General features: G+C 45.6%; 1 protein-coding gene across 1 annotated transcript in view; it reads right to left on the bottom strand.

The window, feature by feature from the left end:
* LOC144501904 (ras-related protein Rab-34-like) overlaps positions 1 to 18,743 on the bottom strand; it is a 56,663-nt gene that overhangs the window by 22,554 nt on the left and 15,366 nt on the right. The window contains exons 3-5 of the mRNA XM_078225939.1: positions 18,105 to 18,196; positions 837 to 902; positions 564 to 665 (exon numbers count right to left, since the gene is read on the bottom strand). Of these exons, the coding sequence (XP_078082065.1) occupies positions 564 to 665; positions 837 to 902; positions 18,105 to 18,196 (260 nt within the window). The remainder of the gene's footprint in view (positions 1 to 563; positions 666 to 836; positions 903 to 18,104; positions 18,197 to 18,743) is intronic.

Raw genomic sequence — 18,743 nt, 5'->3', positions numbered from 1 at the left:
TTGGCCCATCAAGTCTGCACTGACCACAATCCCACTCAGGCCCTGTGCCCATAACCCCACGTATCTACCCCAGCTAGTCTCCATGACACTAAGAGGCAATTTAGCATGGCCAATCCACCTAACTGCACATCTTTGGACTGTGGGAGGAAACCGGAGCACCCGGAGGGGACCCATGCAGACAAGGGAAGAACATGCAAACTCCACTTAGACAGTGACCCAAGTCGGGAATCGAACCCGGGTCCTTGGCGTTGTGAGGCAGCAGCGCTAACCACTGTGCTCCCGTGCCGGCCCATCACCAGTCCATCTATATCCCCCTGACATAACGGGCAAAATTCTCTGGTCACGCATGTCCCGAGACCGGAAATTCCCACCCAAACTCAGCAGACCTTTGAATGGCCCGCCGAATTTTCTGTCTCACCCGCTACGATTCCCGTGGTGGGTGAGGCGGGAGACTTTTGGCCAACATTTATACTTGTGATAAGTTATTAAATCCAAGAGTGGTGGGCCACTGTGCAACAATCAAATAAGACATGGCTCAATATTCACTCCAGCTCCGTACATACAGCTGCAAACTGAAGGGAACTCCCAGTACTTCAAACCGCTCCATCTCAAAATCCACCCCAATTGTCGCTTTGTAATTCTTGTCAAAGGTGTCCTTGCAGAACCTGCAGGATGGAAGAACAGATTGGTGTGAAATACATGTGATTTCAAATAGCAACATGTTTGTAAAAGCTGCAAGATACACTTGGGCTCTCTCTCTCTCTGTTCCAAATCATTTGCTATTCTCACCAATGTTTTCATTAGCAAGTGTAGATCCATTTTTGGACTGTACTTACCGGTTGATCAAACACGTTTTCCCGACAGACAGGTCCCCCACTACAATGATCTTGGAAATCTTCAACCTAAAATTAAAATAGATTTTATTTTTTACATGTCTCTTAAAAATGATGAAATTGTGCATTTATTTATTTTCAGAAGCAAATTTTCTCCCCTCATAAGGCTTTTAAAAAATTAATTCATGGCATATCGGCGTCGCTGGCTGGCCAACATTTATTACCCATCCCGAGTTGCACCTGAGAAGGTGTTGCTGAGCTGCCTTCTCGAAACGCTGCAGTAGCGATTGATACAACTGAATGGCTTGCTGGACCATTTCAGAGGGCCATTGAGAGTCAACCACATTTTGTGGCTCTGGAGTCACATGTAGGCCAGACCAGATCAGGTTGACAGATTTCCTTCCCTAAAGGACATTAGTGAACCACATGGTTTTTTTACGAGAATCGACAATGGTTTCATGGACACCAGCAGATTCGTAATTCCAAATACTTTTTATTGAATTCAAATTCCACCATCTGCCGTGGCGGGATTTGAACCCGGGTCCCCAGAACGTTAGCTGAGTTTCTGAATTAATAGTCTTAGCGATAATACCACCAAGCCATCACCTCCCCTAAGGGGGGCTGCTGATATTTGAAAGAGACAATTAACCACATTATTGTGAAGTTTTTTCCTCGCTACTTTAACTGAGGTACTGATTCATTGCAAATGAAGAGAATAGTGTCTTCATTAAATTAGTGGGGGCGAATACATTGACTCCGTCTACACTTCCCGCTGCCTCGGGAAAGCAGCCAGCTTAATCAAGAACCCCACGCACCCCAGGCATACTCTCTTTCTCCTTCATTTGTCAGGAAAAAGATACAAAAGTCTGAAAACATGTACCAACCGACTCAAGAACAGCTTCTTCCCTGCTGCCATCAGACTTCTCAATGGTCCTACTATATATTAAGCTGATCTTTCTCTTCGCCCTATCTGTAACTGCATCACTATATTCTGCACCATATCCTTTCCTTCTCCTCTATGTGCTCTGTGAATGGTATGTTTTGTATTGCGCACGAGAAACAATAATTTTCACTGTATCCCAATACATGTGACAATAATAAATAAAATCAAAGAAAAGGTGGTGAGTACTTACTGACTATTCACCCATGTACATACATACATACATATATATATACACCAACAAGGGGCGGCACGGTGGCACAGTGATTAGCACTGCTGCCTCACAGCGCCAGGGACTTGGGTTCGATTCCCAGCTTGGGTCACTTTCTGTGCAGAGTCTGCACGTTCTCCCCGTTTCTGCGTGGGTTTCCTCCGGGTGCTCCCACAGTCCAAAAGATGTGCTGGTCAGGTGCATTGGTCATGCTAAATTCTCCCTCAATGTACCCGAACAGGTGCCGGAGTGTGGCGACTAGGGGATTTTCACAGTCACTTAATCGCAGTGTGAATGTAAGCCTACTTGTGACACTAATAAATAACCTTTATCTTTAGGGCCAGGCTGAAAACTGTGGTCGTTGGATCGTAAAATATGTAATATGTGTCTCTGCAAATCGATGTTTGCAAGTGTATAAAGACTAGTCTCCGGTTTCATCCTCCACCAAAGGAATCACAACACCCAAGCTTTGATTTATAACAGTAAGAAGTCTCACAACACCAGGTTTATTTGGTAGCAAATACCATAAGCTTTCGGAGCACTGCTCCTTCGTCAGATGGAGTGGATATCTGCTCTCAAACAGTGCACAGACACAGAAATCAAGTTACAGAATACTAATTAGAATGCGAAACTCTCCAGCCTGCCAGGTCTTAAAGGTACAGACAATGTAGGTGGAGGGAGCATTCAACACAGGTTAAAGAGATGTGTATTGTCTCCAGACAGAACAGCTAGTGAGATTCTGCAAGATCATGGGGAAAGCTGTGGGGGTTACTGATAATGTGACATAAATCCAGTACTGATAATGTGACATAAATCGTCCAGTACTTCCCCGGAGCGGAGAAGCTACGGCATCCCCTCCGGAGCCTTCAACATGTCATTGATGAAGACGAACATCTCGCCAAGGCCATCCCACACACCCACTTCTTGCCTTCAAACAACCACGCAACCTCAAACAGACCATTGTCCGCAGCAAACTACCCAGCCTTCAGGAGAACAGTGACCACGACACCACACAACCCTGCCACAGCAACCTCTGCAAGACGTGCCGGATCATCAACACGGATGCCATCATCTCACGTGAGAACACCATCTACCAGGTACACGGTACCTACTCTTGCAACTCGGCCAACGTTGTCTACCTGATACGCTGCAGGGAAGGATGTCCCGAGGCATGGTACATTGGGGAAACCGTGCAGACGCTACGACAACGGATGAATGAACACCGCTCGACAATCACCAGGCAAGACTGTTCTCTTCCTGTGGGGGAGCACTTCAGCAGTCATGGGCATTCAGCCTTGGATCTTCAGGTAAGCGTTCTCCAAGGCGGCCTTCACGACACACGACAGCGCAGAGTCGCTGAGCAGAAACTGATAGCCAAGGCGGCATGGTGGCACAGTGGTTAGCACTGCTGCTTCACAGCTCCAGGGACCTGGGTTCGATTCCCGGCTTGGGTCACTGTCTGTGTGGAGTTTGCACATTCTCCTCGTGTCTGCGTGGGTTTCCTCCGGGTGCTCCGGTTTCCTCCCACAGTCCAAAGATGTGCGGGTTAGGTTGATTGGCCATGCTAAAATTGCCCCTTAGTGTCCTGAGATGCATAGGTTAGAGGAATTAATGGGTAAAAAATGTAGGGATATGGGGGTAGGGCCTGGGTGGGATTGTGGTCGGTGCAGACTCGATGGGCCGAATGGCCTCTTTCTGTACTGTAGGGTTTCTATGATTCTATGAAGTTCCGCACACATGAGGATGGCCTAAACTGGGATGTTGGATTCATGTCACATTATCAGTAACCCCCACAGGTTTCCCCCTGATCTTGCAGAATCTCACTGGCTGTTCTGTCTGGAGACAATACACATCTCTTTAACCTGTGTTGAATGCTCCCTCCACCCACATTGTCTGTACCTTTAAGACCTGGCTGGCTGGAGAGTTTCGCATTCTAATTAGTATTCTGTAACTTGATTTCTGTGTCTGTGCACTGTTTGAGAGCAGATATCCACTCCATCTGTTGAAGGAGCAGTGCTCCGAAAGCTTATGGTATTTGCTACCAAATAAACCTGTTGGACTTTAACCTGGTGTTGTGAGACTTCTTACTGTGCTTAACCCAGTCCAACGCCGGCATCTCCACATCTTGATTTATAACAACAGCATGCAGTTCCTGCTTTACAGCACAGATAATGTCAATACGGTAAATGAGCAATCACATAAAAACAGTCTTTCTACTTCTGGTAGAATAAATGTAAATTAAAAGCAAGAATTTGAGCGTCGCTGTCTATGCACTTTCAGGGAATCTTTGACCCACTTTGCTAGAATTTTCCACTGAGGCGTTTGCAGCCTCCAACTTCCATCGTAAATTGCATAAATATGTGGTGAATCATTGGTCGAAACGAGACACACATGCAGCTCAAACGACAATATAACTTTGATACTAAATTCCACAGCATTAACAACCTCACTGGGAGAGGTTCTCAGGATAGCTGGTTTGAGAAATGGAAACCTTCACACTAAGTGGTGTTCTTCAGAAGCTAAGGCAGAATTGAAGGAGCTTTATTCCACAAAGGTTCTGCTTTTGATCTGGAAGTGTTTAATGTGGGTTGCCAAAAACAACAGCCTATGAATAATAAGCATGGTCTGGTGATTAATAGAATCATAGAATCCCTGCAGAGCAGAAGGAGGCCCCATTCGGCCCATCAACGCTGTGATAGAGTACCTTACCCAGGCCCTCTCCCCCGCCCTATCCCCATTACCCCACATATTTACCATGGCTAATCCATTTAACCTACACATCTTGGGGCACTAGAGGGCAATTTAATATAGCCAATCAACCTAACCAACAACTTTGGACTGTGGGAGGAAACTGGAGCACCTGGAGGAAACCTATGCAGACACGGGGAGAACGTGCAAATTCCACACAGTCACACAAGGCCAGAATTGAACCCAGGTCCCTGGAGCTGTGAGGCAGCAGTGCTAATCACTGTGCTGCCCTAACATACGTTCCACCAAACTAGCTGGGAAGTAAATTCGTTTGAGAATATTCTCTGATGAAAGCGGGGAAAGTGCTGATGCTGAATTTTACACAAAAGATACAAATGCATCATGACTGGTTGCTTAAACCTTACACCAGCTTAGGAGTAAGGTCTCAGAAAAGTTCCTGGACAGATGAAAATAAACATTTAATAACTGCTCTGATGACCATCTATTAGCAATATTGTTGTGAGGGTCTTCCGTCCCTTTAGCATTTCCGGCAAATCATAAAAAAGTTGTCTTGCAGAACCTCCTTCTCAATTAGGGGCGGCACAGCGGTGCCTCACAGCACCAGGAACCCAGGTTCGATTCCTGTATGTGCGGAGTTTGCACGTTCTCCGTGTCTGCATGGGTTTCCTCCGGGTGCTCCGGTTGCCTCCCAAAGATGTGCTGGTTAGGTGCATTGGCCATGCTAAGTTGCTCCTCAGTGTACCCGAACAGGCGCCAGAGTGTGGTGACTTGGGGATTTTCACAGTAACTTCACTGCAGCGTGAATGTAAGCCTACTTGTGACACTAATAAATAAACTTTAAAAACTCAGAAAGAGTGACTGAGTGAAACTACACAAATGAAATTACAATGCCACAAAAGTGACGACGGGAATCCCCATTTCAATACAGTCTGGTTCAAAGCCTAAAGCTATCTTTCTATTGCAGGGGAGCTGTGGAAGTGGACAGGAGCCTGATGTGCAAATCTCACACAACCAGTTGAGATGCAAAAGTAAATCTCAGCAAAGCCCATATAATAAAAGAAAACTACTTCGGATGCTGGAACCTGAAACAAAAACAGAAAATGCTGGAAAATCTCAGCAAGTCTGACAGCATCTGTGACAGAGAATAGAGCCAACGTTTCGAATCTAGATGACCCTTCGTCAGAGCTCTGATGAAGGGTCATCTAGACTCGAAACGTTGGCTCAATTCTCTTCCCACAGATGCTATATGAACTGTTGAGATTTTCCAGGATTTTCAGCAAAGCCCAGCCTGTTTACTTTCAGTATGCAGTCAGCTGTGTGAGACCCACGGGTCAGAAATCAATATCACAGGTAGAGGCCTCCGTGCAACTTAAGAATCCCTCCCTCACTTTCATTTCTTCAAAAAAAATAGCATGCTTCTTCATTTTTAACCTTTGCTCAATTTGACAGCAGCTCCTGGGCTTACATTAACAAAGGCCCAGTTACCTAGCTACACCTAACTGGAGCATATTTACAGCTTGTCATCAACAGTAGTGTATGTACACAGTTATCTTAGCAACCAAGCATTAATCAAACTTCAACAACATAATGGAAGATCCTTAATGTTGAGCAAATAGATGCAGTTTGTATAATCCAAACTAATTTCTCCACAAATGGAGGTTGGAAAACAATACTTCCTTATTTAGCACATTACTTTTGTAATTTACAATTAATGTGGTTTTTCTTCTCCTTATTAGTAATCGCTGCTGTAATTATACCTCCAATGATATGGTTAACATATAGATTGTTGTCCTTCATTAAGATTCAAGTATGGTCCTGTCGTGACTAGCAGGCGGATGTATGAACTTGTCAATCGATGTAGTTTACACAGCATTAACTAATTTCGATTTGCCCCACAAATATAAAAAGAGAGTTCCACTTTTTCCACAACAGCAGCATAATTTTATCCAGCACCTTTAACGTCATGAAATAGTCCACGGCACTTCAGAGGAGCATTATGGAGCAACGTTAGACATGGGGTGAAGTTTTCCCGTCCATGGGAATCGTAGCGGGCGGGACACGGATCATGCAAAGGTCCATTGACCGTGGGCGGGATTTTCCGGTCTTGGGGAAAGTGCGGTCGGAAAATCCCGTCCTTGGAGTCATGCAATGAAGTACTCGGCCAAATGTCCAAAAGCTTGGTCAAAGAGGTTGGTTTCAAAGGGAAAAAAAGGTAGAGGCAGAGAGGTTTAGGAAGGAAATAGAATATAGGGCCATGCAGCTGAAGGCATGGACACAAGGCAGAATGATTAAAATTGGGGATGCTCAAGAGGGCAGAATTAGATGAGTGCAGATATCTCAGAGGTTAGAGTCATAGAGGTTTACAGCATGGAAACAGGCCCTTTGGCCAACTTGTCCATGCCGCCCTTTTTTTTTAAAAACCCCTAAGCTAATCCCAATTGCCCGCATTTGGCCCATATCCCTCTATACCCATGTAACTATCTAAATGCTTTTTAAAAGATAAAATTGTACCCGCCTCTACTACTACCTCTGGCAGCTTGTTCCAGACACTCACCACCCTTTGTGTGAAAAAATTGCCCCTCTGGACACTTTTGTATCTCTCCCCTCTCACCTTAAACCTATGCCCTCTAGTTTTAGACTCCCCTACCTTTGGGAAAAGATATTGACTATCTACCTTGTCTATGCCCCTCATTATTTTATAGACCTCTATAAGGTCACCCCTCAGCCTCCTTCGCTCCAGAGAAAAAAGTCCCAGTCTATTCAGCCTCTCCTTTTAACTCAATCCATCAAGTCCCGGTAGAATCCTACTAAATCTTTTCTGCACACTCTTTCTAGTTTTGTGGGGATGGCGGGGATTACAGAGATAGGGAAGGGTAACACTGTAAGGACCAAGGAAATGGAGTTTACAACACCTTGTTGTACGACTGAGGAACATGGATGACTTACAGGTCATAAAGTCATACAGCGCAGAAACGGCTCTTCGGCCCATCATGTCTGCATTGACAATAACTACCACGAAAGGCACGCTAATCCCATTTTCCTGCACTTGGCCCATATCTTTGAATGTTTTGATATTTCAAGTGCTCATCCAAATATTTTTTAAAGGTTATAAGGTTTCCGGCCTCCACTACCTGCCCAGGCAGTGCATTCCAGATTCCCCCCACCTTCTGAGTGAAAAATTCCCTCTGAATCTCCTGTCCCTCACCCCAAAACTGTGTCCCCTCGTGATTGACCCCTCAGCCAAGGGGAAGAACTGCTTCCTACTCACCCTGTCCATACCCCTCATGATCTTATACACCTCAATCATGTGCCCCCCTTAGCCTTCTCTGCTCTAAAGAAAAGAATCCAGCCCTATCTAGTCTCTCCTTATAGCTCAAATGCTCCATCCCAGGCAATACCCTGGTGAATCTCCTCTGTACTCACTCTAGTGCTATCACATCTTTCTATAGTGAGGTGACCAGAACTGTACACAGTATTGCAGCTTGGCCTAACCAATGTTCAATACAACTCCAAGGTTACCTCCTTGCTCTCTTGCACTCTATGCTATGACTGGGTAAAAGCAAGTCATATGCCTTCTTAACTATGCCATTCACCTGCTCTGCTCACTTCCAAAGTATCAAGAAAAAAAGCTCAACAATTTCTATCTTAGCCTGTCTGTGGTGCATTGTGGGTATGTACAGGCATCACAAAATCACAGATGTGGCAGCCCTTCCAAAGCATTCATCAAACAGAGGTGGCTTCATTAGCTCGGGCACAACAGGAAGGATGGAAGAGGATAGCGTAACCTTCTGTATACCTTCTGAAGCCAGACGACCAGTGAGACTCCCAAAGCGCTGCTCCAAGGATGCAATACAAGCATGACAACAAGGCCCGAAGCAACGGTTATCACACCTGGCAGTCACTAATTAGTAACAGAGGAAAACTGCGACAGCTCTTGCTGACTTGGCATGCACCACCATGTTGACCGATGGCTACGGAGGCTTGGCAACAGGTGCCAATGCCAAAAACAACAACTCACAATGACACCTGTAGCTTCATATGTGGCACTTGTAGCAGAATCTGCCTCTCAAGGCTTGGCCTCTTCAGCCATTGGAGCATAGGATGTAGGAACAGGAGTAGTCCATTTAGCTCTTTGAGCTTGTTTTGCCATTTGGATCATGGCTGATTCTGGTTACGGTCTCAACTCCACTCTCCTGTCTGTCCCCTCACAATGTTTGACTTCCTTGCCTACCAAAAATTGATCTAACTCAGCCTTGAATAAATTCAATGATTCAACCTCCACTGCTTACTGGGTTTCCTCTGGGTGCTCCGGATTCCTCCCATAGTCCGAAAGATGTGCTGGTTAGGTGCATTGGCCATGCTAAAATGCCCCTTAGTGTACCCAAAGAGGCGCTGGAGTGTGGAGACTCAGGGATTGTCACAGTAACTTCATTGCAGTGTTAGTGTACGTCTACTTGTGACACTAAGAAAAAACTTAAACTTACTGTGCAAGAGAATTCCACAGGCCCTTTGAGAATAAATGTCTCCTCATACCACCAGCAAGGGTGCACCTAATGAGAAAGTTCCATCTGAAATAGATTGTTCGCTGCATGTCCATCATCTTTCCATAGATGGAAGGATAGATGAGGAGGGATTTAAAAATTAGGACCTTGATCAGGAATCAAAACGTAACACTCTTAAGAACAATCTAATAAGACAAGCACTGGACAATTACACTCTCATATTCCATTCAGATTCCACATCCTTACCTGGAGTGAACTTTACCATTTCTCGACAGAGTTGTTAGGTGTAATACCTTACAGGAGCTCAGTGCTGACAAGAAGAGAGCAAGAATAATGCTTGCTACACAGAATGTTTTCTGGACACTTATGTAATCAAGGGGATAGTGCTGGAAAAAAGGGTGGAGTAGAAGATCCACAGCATCCCTGCAGTGCAGAAGGAGGCCATTCGACCCATCGAGTCTGCACCGACTCTCTGAAAGAACATTTTACAAAAGGCCCTCCCCTCCGCCCTATCCCCGCAACCCCAATTGTACGGTGTACAGTTCTGGTCACCTCACTTTCGGGAGGATGGGATAGCACTAGAGTGGGTACAGAGGAGGTTCACCAGGATGTTGCCTGGGATGGAGCATTTGAGAAGAGACTAGACAGGCTTGAATTGTTTTCTTTAGAGCAGTGAAGGCTGAGGGTGGACATGATTGAGGTGTATAAGATTATGAGGCGTATGGACAGGGTGAATAGGGACAGAGCCGAATAGAGCTGGCAACAGAGATCATGGCACCCAATCTGTGTTAAAGCAATAAAACAAACAAACACACACACACACACCTTCATTGTCCCTCTGTCCTTCATAATGCTCTCTTTCCCTCCCTCATTGCCCTCTTTCTCTCTCACCTTCATTGCCCTCTCTTTCCCTATCCTCTCCTTCATTGTCCCCCTTCATTATCCTCTTCCTTTCCCTCTCTCCTTCACAATACTCTCTTTCCCTCCCTTTCTCTCTCACCTCCATTGCCCTCTCTCTCTTTTTCCCATTCAACAGCTTCATTGTTCTCTATCTCTGCTTTTGCTCTTCTTTCCCTATCCCTCTCCCTTTAACACCATTTTACTTGAGCATTGTTACTAATGAAAGGAATTTCAGCTGTTATGCACGGGAAAAAGTTTCACCCCATTATGCACGGGGTGAAACTTTCTTCCTGCAGTAAAGCAGAGACTGAGATTCTTGCCATCAACAATAGGGCAGGAACAGCAGGGAGAGGGACACCTGCAACTGGTGCCTGCCGGAGAGGGACACCTGCAACTGGTGCCTGCCATATATAGACATCAATCAATCGTTCTTAGTTAAAGCAAGCAGAATGCTCAATGTGCAAATTCCTGAAGTATTGTTAGAACATTATCACCCATCCCCCATCACTTTGCGTAGGCATGTGTAAACATGCAAGCAGGGCAAATGGCCATTTGGGTTGTGTTCCCTCATCGCATCTGAACACCCCCATAGAAACTCAGCTAAGTATGAACAGCTGCTCATGTTTGTTCTGTCAGTGTCAGTTTATTCCAACAAACTATTATCTAAGACACTGAAAGTATAACGGCCTCGCTCGTACAGTGGTTTTAATGTCATTAAAGATCCCAGATCACTTCAGAAAGAGACTGGCAGGCATTGGGGGAGGGGCTAAAGGATGGGTTAAAGGTTGTGAATCTTCACCCCACCCACCAATCCCAAAAGAAGCCACCACAGAAATAGCAAGATTCTGGAATCATAGAATCCCTACAGCACAGAGGAGGCCATTTGGCCCATTGAACCTGCACCAACAACAATCCCAGCCAGGCCCTCTCCCCACAACCCACCTATTTACCTTGCTAATCTCTCTGACACTAAGGGGCAATTTCGTATTTAGGGCAGCACGGTGGCACAGTGGCTAGCACTGCTACCTCACAGCGCCAGAGCCCTGGGTTCGATTCCCAGCTTGGATCACCGTCTGTGTGGAGTTTGCACATTCTCTCGTGTGTGCGTGGGTTTCCTCCAGGTGCTCCGGTTTCCTCCCACAGTACAAAGATGTGCTGGTGAGGTGGATTGGCCATGCTAAATTGCCACTTAGTGTCAGGGGAACTAGCTAGGGTAAATGCATGGGGTCATGGGATAGGGCTTGGGTGCGTTTGTGGTCGGTGCAGACTCGATGGGCCGAATGGCCACCTGCTGCATTGTAGGATTCTATGATTCTATCTTTTGAGTGTGGGAGGAAACCAGAGCACCCGGAGGAAATCCACACAGACAGTGACCCAAGGCCAGAATTGAACCCGGGTCCCTGGCGCTGTGAGGCAGCAGTGCTAACACTTGTGCCACTGGGCAAAGATTACGCAAATGTTTAATCCGCTCTGTTCTATTTTATATTTTCTGCATTTTTTATTTACTTTCCCAAAGTGGAATTGAGATTATCTTTAAAAAACAGTTCCTGTCTTGGGAAGGCACTATATACTTCTTTTGTTCTTTTAACTTGTGACATGTGGTCTCAAATCCTACATAGAACACAAAAGCCCAGGAGCATCCCGTGCCTTGCTGTAAGGGAAGAAGAGGCCCGAAGCTAATGCTCCACATCACCGCGGATCTGCAATGCCCTGATTTAATTTGGTTTGATTTGATTTATTATTGTCACATATATTGTTTAGGTTGATTGGCCGTGCTAAATTACTCCTTAGTGTCCCGGGATGTGTAGGTTAGAGGGATTAGCAGGGTAAATATGTGGGGTTTCGGAGATAGAGCCTGGGTGGGATTGTGGTCGGTGCAGACTTGATGGGCCGAATGGCCTCCTTCTGCACTGTAGGGTTTCTATGATTCTATTGGGATACAGTGAAAAGTATTGTTTCTTGCGCACTATACAGACAAAACATACCGTTCATAGAGTGCATAAGGGAGAAGGAAAGGAGAGGGTGCCGAATGTAGTGTTACAGTCACAGATAGGGTGCAGAGAAATATCAACTTAATGGTAGGTCCATTCAAAGTTTCCCTGCAGTTATTTGTATTCAGCTGTGCAGCAGACAAACTGGATCATCAGTAGTCAGCTGCACTCTTCTAAAAAAGAAACTTGGCTTCGAAATTGGGTCACGGAACCTCTTCTCATACCACCCTCTGTCAACTAATTCCTAGGCTAAGGTTTTGGGGAGTCCACACTCGTTCTGTGTCAGTGGTCATACAACACCCAGGGCAGAATACGACTTGGATTATCCAGTTTCTAGTTTAATTTCTGCCCCTTCCACCATCTTTGTGCCAGAGCTGGAAGCAGGGGAGGGGGGTGGATTCGAAGGGCTGAGAATACTTTCTCTTGGTGCGTACTAGCTGTCGCCAGGGGTTAAGATGCCACGAAGAGTTACTGGCCTCTCACAATCATATCTGATTCATTTTAGCCTTACTGAGACACACACATTCAAAAGTTCTCAAAACCTGGGGCAGTGAAGTGCAAGTAATTCGGAATAAAAGGCCTGCCCAGGCATTCCTGTTTCTCGGTAGTTGCAGACTGTTGCCAGGACCTCCAACATTGCCACATTCCTGATCAGTTAGCTCACTTCAATAGACACGTGATCACTTAGGTTTGAAGGTAGAAGAAAACTCCACTGATGGAAACAATTGATGACACAGTTGCCTACTGGGAGACAGTGTAATTTCAGCCATTAATCCAAACTCTCCTTTTTTTTAGTCCTGCTGCTGCTTTTCATGCCGCAGTCACTGGCAATTAAGTGAATGGCTTTCAGTTGGGAGATGTGGAAAACAGCCAAGATTCCTGTCAGAAGGTGTTCCTGGGATACAAACACAGCCTTTCTCAAAAGAAAATGTCCTCTTTCATTACAAAAACACTTCAACCCTGCGAATTGCTCCCAACTTCACAAACAGGAGGCCCAGTGAATAAGGCCATTTATAGTCTCTTGCCCATTACTGATTTAACCTTACAGGCACTCAGCTTCTCCTTGTGAAGTTTCTACTGCCTAAGAAAATCTCTCAAGGCAGCGTCACTGTCTTCAAGCCAAACACTGGCCCAAAAACATCCATTATCAATTGCCACAAGCTGTTTTCTTTGGCCCACATTCAAAACCCTTGCCAACAGATGACATATAGTGTGGGAGGACTAATGAGACTAAAAGTGCATTGTCATCAGGAACGGCTGGCTATTCAGGATGTCTAGACTGTTGAAACTGTTCAAAACATACCAGTAGGAAACTGTGGCAAATTCTGCTGCCATTTATATCCACAGTGTTTTAGTTTTTGCTGCCTCGACCAAAAGCCTGCAGCAAAATAACTTTTTCTTAAAATGTTTTATGCAGCATTTAGCTAATAGCATTGAAGCCTTTTAAATTCAATCAGATGGATTTGCACAGCTCACAGAGGCATCTCATAGGGTCATTTTCCTTCCTCCACAGCTACAACAGCAAGATATACATTTACCATCAACAGCCTTCACTTTCTGTCTGCCCACAAGTAGACCATAGGTCCCTTACCAGGAATGAAAGCTGTGACTCCTGAATTCAAAGCGAGACATGTATGTCTTGGGGCGTGCACGGTTTTGTTTGTTGCTGCTGGTGTGATGGAATCCTCCAGGTGGGCTGATCATGAGGAATGGGATTCAGCCAGGACAGGCCAAAAGACTTGTAGTCTTTTCTGTACCGGTGTCTGTGGGACATTTGAATCTCGAGATTCCCAATGAAGCCTGGGTCTCATTCACCCAGCTGTTCCCCAAGAGTAAAAGCTGTTGGATCTACACCTCCCACCAGAAAGACATGCTTCAACATTTTATGGGATGGGGTATACTGCTTGCCCTCTCGCCCACCCTGGTAGAAAAGTTGGTCGACGTCTCGCCGACTTTAAAAACGGTTTTCCCACAGCAGTAATACGCTGGGGGTGGCCTTAACAAGTTGAGAGTGAGGCTTCCAACCCTCAGGAATAGGGTATCCTGTCCTCAAGAGCTGCAGGCCAATCTGTGAATAATGTGTTTAACAGAGTGTGAGACTTGGGGGCGATGTAAGATAATGTAAATAACGCATTTAATAGTGATAGATTTGGGGGGAGATGTAGGATTATGCAAATAATGTATTTTTAAAAATTCATTCCTGGGACAGGGGCGTCACTGGCTGGCCAGCATTTATTGCCCATTCCTAGTTGCCCTTGGAGGGCAGTTAAGAGCCACATTGCTGTGGCTCTGGAGTCACATGTCAGCCAGACAAAGTAAGAATGGCAAATTTTCCTTCCCTAAATGGCATTAGTGAACCAGATGGGTTTTTCCAACAATTGACAATAGTTTCATGGTCATCAGTAGATTCTTAATTCCAGAGATTTTTTTATTGACTTCAGATTCCACCATCCGCCGTAGTGGGATTTGAACCCGGGTCCCCAGAACATGAGCTGAGTTTCTGGATTAAGAGTCCAGTGATAATACCACTATCGTCTCCCCCTTTAATGGAGTGAGAGACTTGGGGGCAGATGTTGGATAATGTAAATAATGTATTTACAAGTGGGAGGCTTGGGGCAAATATGGTATAAAGGGTTAGTGATAAATAGTCTACAGATTCAGGGTAAAAGCACTGCTGCCTCACAGCGCCAGGATTCGATTCCCGGCTTGGGTCACTGTCTGTGCGGAGTCTGTAGGGAGCTGCCGTTCCCCTTAATTGAAGGGTCAGTCACAAAAGGACACAAGTTCAAGGTGTGGGGCAGGATGTTTAGTGGGGGATGTGCAGAAAAACCTTTTTACTCAGAGGGTGGTGACGATCTGGAATGCGTTGCCTGGGAGGGTGGTAGAGGCGGGTTGCCTCACATCCTTTAAAAAGTACCTGGATGAACACTTGGCACATCATAATATTCAAGGCTATGGGTCAAGTGCCGGTAAATGGGATTAGGTAGATAGCTCAGGTGTTTCTCACGGTGCGGTGCAGACTCGATGGGCCCTAGGGCCTCTTCTGCACTGTATGATTCTATGATGAGGAATCCCTCTGTGTTCATTCTCTGTTAGAACAATAACAACCATTTCTTTCTTCAAATAATGATTCTTATCCTACATTGCAGTCCTGGCTATGAGCAATCCTGATGCCGTTTTCCTTAAACTGCAAGTCACTGAAACAGCCCCAATACATTTCCATCCTGCACTTAAGTCTGCATGTTCACCATCTCTGTCCCTGCCTTGCTCGACTATTAGGAGGGCTTAGGAGAGCTAGGAGGGGGCATGAGAAGTCCTTGGCGGGTCGGATCAAGGAAAACCCCAAGGCTTTTTACTCTTATGTGAGGAATAAAAGAATGACCAGGGTGAGGTTGGGGCTGGTCAAGGATAGTAGTGGGAACTTGTGCATGGAGTCAGAAGAGATAGGAGAGGCGATGAATGAATACTTTTCTTCAGTGTTCACCAAGGAGAGGGGCCATGTTTTTGAGGATGAGAGTGTGATACAGGCTGATAGGGTGGAGGAGGTGGATGTTCTGAGGGAAGATGTATTCGCAATTTTGAAAAACCTGAGGGTCGATAAGTCCCCTGGGCCAGATGCGATATATCCTAGGATTCTTTGGGAGGCAAGGGATGTGATTGCAGAGCCTTTGGCTTTGATCTTTGGGTCCTCACTGTCCACGGGGATAGTGCCAGAGGACTGCAGAGTGGCAAATGTTGTTCCTCTGTTCAAGAAAGGAAACAGGAATGACCCTGGTAATTATAGGCCGGTTAGTCTTACTTCGGTGGTCGGTAAGTTAATGGAAAAGGTCCTGAGGGATAGGATTTATGACCATTGGAAAGATGAAGCTTAACCCGGGATAGTCAACACGGATTTGTGAAGGGTAAGTCTTGCCTAACAAATTTGATTGAATTCTTTGAGGAGGTAACTAAGTGTGTAGATGAAGGTAGAGCAGTTGATGTCGTATACATGGATTTTAGTAAAGCGTTTGATAAGGTTCCCCATGGTCAGCTCATGAAGAAAGTAAGGAGGTGTGGGATAGAGGGAAATTTGACCGATTGGATAAGTAACTGGCTATCTCATAGAAAGAGTTTTAACAACACCAGGTTAAAGTCCAACAGGTTTATTTGGTAGCAAATGCTATTAGCTTTCGGAGCGCTGCTCCTTCGTCAGATGGAGTGGATATCTGCGCTCAAACAGTGCATACAGAGACACAAAATCAAGTTACAGAATACTGATTAGAATGTGAATCTCTACAACCAACCAGGTCTTAAAGATACAGACAATGTGAATGGAGGGAGCATTAAGCACAGGTTAAAGAGATGTGTATTGTCTCCAGACAGGACAGCCAGTGACTTCAGCACTTGGGCACTTCAGCAGTCACGGGCATTCAGCCTCTGATCTTCGGGTAAACGTTCTCCAAGGCGGCCTTCACGACACCCAACAGCGCAGTGTCGCTGAGCAGAAACTGGTAGCCAAGTTCCGCACACATGAGGACGGCCTAAACCGGGATCTTGGATTTATGTCACACTATCAGTAACCCCCACAGCTTGCCTCCTGGACTTGCAGAATCTCACTGGCTGTCCTGTCTGGAGACAATACACATCTCACTATAAAAAGGATGTGGAAGCATTGGAGAGAGTGCAGAGGAGATTTACCAGGATGCTGCCTGGTTTGGAGGGTAGGTCTTATGAGGAAAGGTTGAGGGAGCTAGGGCTTTTCTCTTTAGAGCGGAGGAGGATGAGAGGCGACTTAATAGAGGTTTATAAGATGACGAGGCGGATAGATAGAGTGGACATTCAGAGACTATTTCCTCGGGTGGATGTAGCTGTTACTAGGAGGCATAACTATAAGGTTCATGGTGGGAGATATAGGAGGGATGTCCGAGGTAGGTTCTTTACTCAGAGAGTGGTTGGGATGTGGAATGGACTGCCTGCTGTGACAGTAGAGTCGGACACTTTAGGAACTTTCAAGCAGTTATTGGATAGGCACATGGAGCACACCAGAATGATAGGGAGTGGGATAGCTTGATCTTGGTTTCGGACAAAGCTCGGCACAACATCAAGGGCCGAAGGGCCTGTACTGTGCTGTACTGTTCTATTCATGGATTGTCAGAAAATTAATTTCAAATCCCTGCACTGCATCATCTTCCCTATCCCCGTGATCTCCTGCAGAGAATTCACACCTCTAAAGCAAACCAACATCTTATTCAGTGCTTCCTCAACCATTATGCTCCTATCCTCTGGAACTTCCTTCCCTGAGCATCTCCATTTTATTGCATTCCTTTAAAAGCCTCTGCTGGCCCTTTCTGGAGGCGTTTTTGCTTCCTTCTCACCCTTCCAGACCTCTTCCCTTTCCCCCTCTGCTTAATACCCATTCACCATCCACTCCTCTAAGAAGCACTTTGCAAAATCTCTGCTTAGGCTGTGAGCGTTCCCAAAATTCAAGGGTTAGACTCAAATTTCCGTGTCATCTTTGTACAAAAAAGTTATAAAGAGGCAAAGACAGCTTGGAATACAGGCTGAACCTCTGCACAAACAGAAGAGTTTAGATCTTCTCATTTGTGTTGTTGCAATTCCAGCAGGATTCAAATAACATCAAATGGAAAATACAGGCCAGAGTGTCTGCTGCCTCTTAATAAACTTTACCCATTGCTCTTAAAAGACAAAGTCAGGGTTCCAAGTTAACAGCCTGAGCAGTGATTAAAATCTGAATAAGCTCACCAAGTGCTTACTTAAAATGATTAATTGGGGCTTACCAGGATACAGCACCATAGTAATAGCAGAATATTTTAAATGCTGCAATGTTCTGGATCTTCTTAAAGACGGGTAACGTCACAGAAGCTCCACTAAAGATTCATCGCTAAGGACTTGGCACTAGCCAGATCTGTTCGTACCTAGTTCAGCGCCGTAATTAGTCTCCATTCTAATGTTTATAGGCTGTATCCTTCAAATGATGCAAAATTAGTATCCTTGAGGAAATGTTCAGGAGTGGCTTACCCAACGGTCCCTGTCCGGTCATCCTGGCAGGCTCGTTTCACTTTGGGATTAAATATATCCTTGGTATGGAGAGCAGCTTCTTTTGTGAAACACTGAAAAAAAAGTGTTAGATCACATTAAAATCGTGAAAAGTGAAGGCAATCCCCAGTCTGTACTGAGTTAGCCCAGCTGAAGGGAGCAACAGTCCAATGCTCCTTGGCTAAAAAGGGAAACACATACAGGCAAGGGGTTTCTGTTCTGAATCACCATCTAGTAGCCTCGGCTGGACAATTTGTGTGTGTGGATAACGTGCGAACGTAGGATGATATTGAGCAAATAACTGGCACACACAATCTACGCTCACATGGGAAGAATGATCACATGTACATCTATGGGCAGCATGGTGGCACAGTGGTTAGCACTGCTGCCTCACAACTCCAGAGACCCGGGTTCGATTCCTGGCTTCGGTCACTGTCTGTGTGGAGTCTGCATGTTCTCCCCGTGTTTGCATGGGTTTCTCCAAGGTGCTCCGGTTTCCTCCCTCAGTCCAAAGATGTGAAGGTTAGATGGATTGGCCATTCTCAATTGCCCCTTAGTGTCCCAAGATGTGCAAGTTAGATGGATTAGTCATGGTAAATGTGTGGGGTTACAGATCATCAA

This window comes from Mustelus asterias, chromosome 12 (assembly GCF_964213995.1).
Source record: "Mustelus asterias chromosome 12, sMusAst1.hap1.1, whole genome shotgun sequence".
In the NCBI taxonomy this organism is placed as follows: Eukaryota; Metazoa; Chordata; class Chondrichthyes; order Carcharhiniformes; family Triakidae; genus Mustelus; species Mustelus asterias.
The sequence above is the reverse complement of the archived record's forward strand: the minus strand, read 5'-3'. Positions and strand labels throughout refer to the sequence as shown.